This window comes from Pteropus vampyrus, unplaced genomic scaffold (assembly GCF_000151845.1).
Source record: "Pteropus vampyrus isolate Shadow unplaced genomic scaffold, Pvam_2.0 Scaffold27, whole genome shotgun sequence".
In the NCBI taxonomy this organism is placed as follows: domain Eukaryota; kingdom Metazoa; phylum Chordata; class Mammalia; order Chiroptera; family Pteropodidae; genus Pteropus; species Pteropus vampyrus.
Window position 1 is genome coordinate 9,523,459 of NW_011888808.1, and position 2,089 is coordinate 9,525,547.

The window sequence follows — 2,089 nt, forward strand, 5'->3', positions numbered from 1 at the left end:
TACTTTTTAGAATTATATATTTAATGATACATTTTACTATTTCTTTCCAATATAACTGTTGTTTGCTGAATAAAACAATTAGCACTGAAAAAAAAAAACCTCATCGTTTTGTTTTTTTAATAAATCCAATGGCTGAAAAGTAGATTTTGGGTTTTAATTTTATTAATATAGTTATCTTTAGGTAATCTAAATTACAGAATACTCTGACGAGTTACATGTGCAACTGGTTTTGTTATATAAACTATGTGACCAGTGTTTTGTGTATCTTGTAACACTGCAGTATTTTTAGAAATATCAGAATAATCTTGATTTTTAAATTCACTAGTGATGGGATAAGTGTTTTCAGCAGTGTAACCATTACTTTTTATAATCTGAAGGGTAGTGAGATGACATGGTAATACTTTGAAAATGAAATATAATCTTGTTGAAATGACATTTTTTACTTCTGACTTATCTTTAATGATATAATTAATTTATATGTTCTTATCAGTTACACAAATAACTGTCATGTGTACATGAAAATTATATTTATTGAGGATATAATACAAAGTAAATATGGCTCCGCATATACTAAATATCAGAAATAATACTGATATATGTGTAAGGGTAGTAGGATTTTTATTGAATACTTCATTGAGTAGGCCTAATTTAACCTCTAACTGATTTCTGTAAAATCAAGTAATTTTGAACATTTGAAATAGACATTTGAAACTCAATGTGTAGTAACGATATTAGAATGATTTTGATTATCTTATAATTTTAATCCAAGTAAAAATTTATGGAAAAGACATACATATAGGTATGCAGTCTGAGATGTATGTGTGTTTGAACTAATATGAACAAAGTAAAATATTATTAAAGAAGAATACAGATTTAAGTTCTGAAATACAGCCTTTGTCGTCCTTAGGATGGTATAGTTTTTAATAAGCCTGGGCATTAGGTTTATTGCATCATTTATCTTTTTTTGGAAAATTATATCTTTTTAAATTTAAGACAATATGATAGAATAGGGTGGTTGGGAAATAAGTATTAACTATTACTTCAGTTGAATAGAGTCTGCCTCTGAAAGAAACTTTTGGTTTCACTATTCATAGTACTTACCAAGACATAATATAGTTGAAAAGCTAAGAACATACCAATATGTCTAAAATCTGAACTCTGCAACTTATGAAACGCATTCTGCACGTGTACAAGATTTTTTTAAGTTGTTTTTCATATTAAAGTTTTATGGTTATATGAAGTTTATTAAAATATGTCAGGGAGTCTTATTAAAAGAAATTATTTCCAGATGTAATTTTTAAGTGGTTTTTTTTTTTTTTTTTTTTTTTTTTTTTTTTTTTTTTTTTTGGTATAAAGTATCAACTGCTATGATAGAGATCCAAAGCACTGGCTTAAAAACAGGATCATTCATTTCTTTCTCATGTTAGAGTAGCTGCATACAGCCCAGGGCCTATGTGGCAGTTCTGTAGTTTGGGTGATCCCAGTTCCTTCTGTCTTTTTGCTCCACCATCTCTAGAGATTGCATTTGTCCTCATAGTCCAAGGTAGGCTTGCCACTCTGTGTCATAGCCAGTTGGTGGGGAAGGGAGAGCAAGGCTCTCTTTAGTTCTCTTCCATTGACAGCCTTTAACCAGAACTTAATCAAGTGGCCACACATAGCAACAAGACAGACTAGTCTTTAATTTGGGCAGTTGTGTGCCCAGCTAAAAATTGAAGGAACACAATTTCTACAGAAGAACAGGAAGTACAAGTATTAGAGACAGCTCTGTTTTTGTCAAATATGTCCTTTCTTATAGTTCTGTAGTACTATGGAAATGCTACATGAAATGTCAGTTAATTTGTCCGTTCATCTTTAAAACAGTTTTTTCCTCTAATCCAGGGTTACAAGTACAGATCATTACTTCCTAAGTGATGGTCTTTATGTAACTGAAGACCAGCTAGAGAACCAAAAACCTTTACAGTTGGATGTAATTATGGTAAAACCATATAAACTCTGTAACAGTCAAGAAGAAAATGATGCAGTGTCTTCTGCTAAGAAGCCAAAGCTAGCACTGGAAGATGCAGAAAACACTGCTACTACTAACTGTGAC

General features: G+C 30.8%; 1 protein-coding gene across 1 annotated transcript in view; it reads left to right on the plus strand.

The window, feature by feature from the left end:
* CUNH5orf22 (chromosome unknown C5orf22 homolog) overlaps nucleotides 1-2,089 on the plus strand; it is a 26,272-nt gene that overhangs the window by 3,341 nt on the left and 20,842 nt on the right. Inside the window, exon 3 of the mRNA XM_011356466.2 lies at nucleotides 1,879-2,084. Coding sequence (XP_011354768.1) covers nucleotides 1,879-2,084 — 206 coding nt within the window. The remainder of the gene's footprint in view (nucleotides 1-1,878; nucleotides 2,085-2,089) is intronic.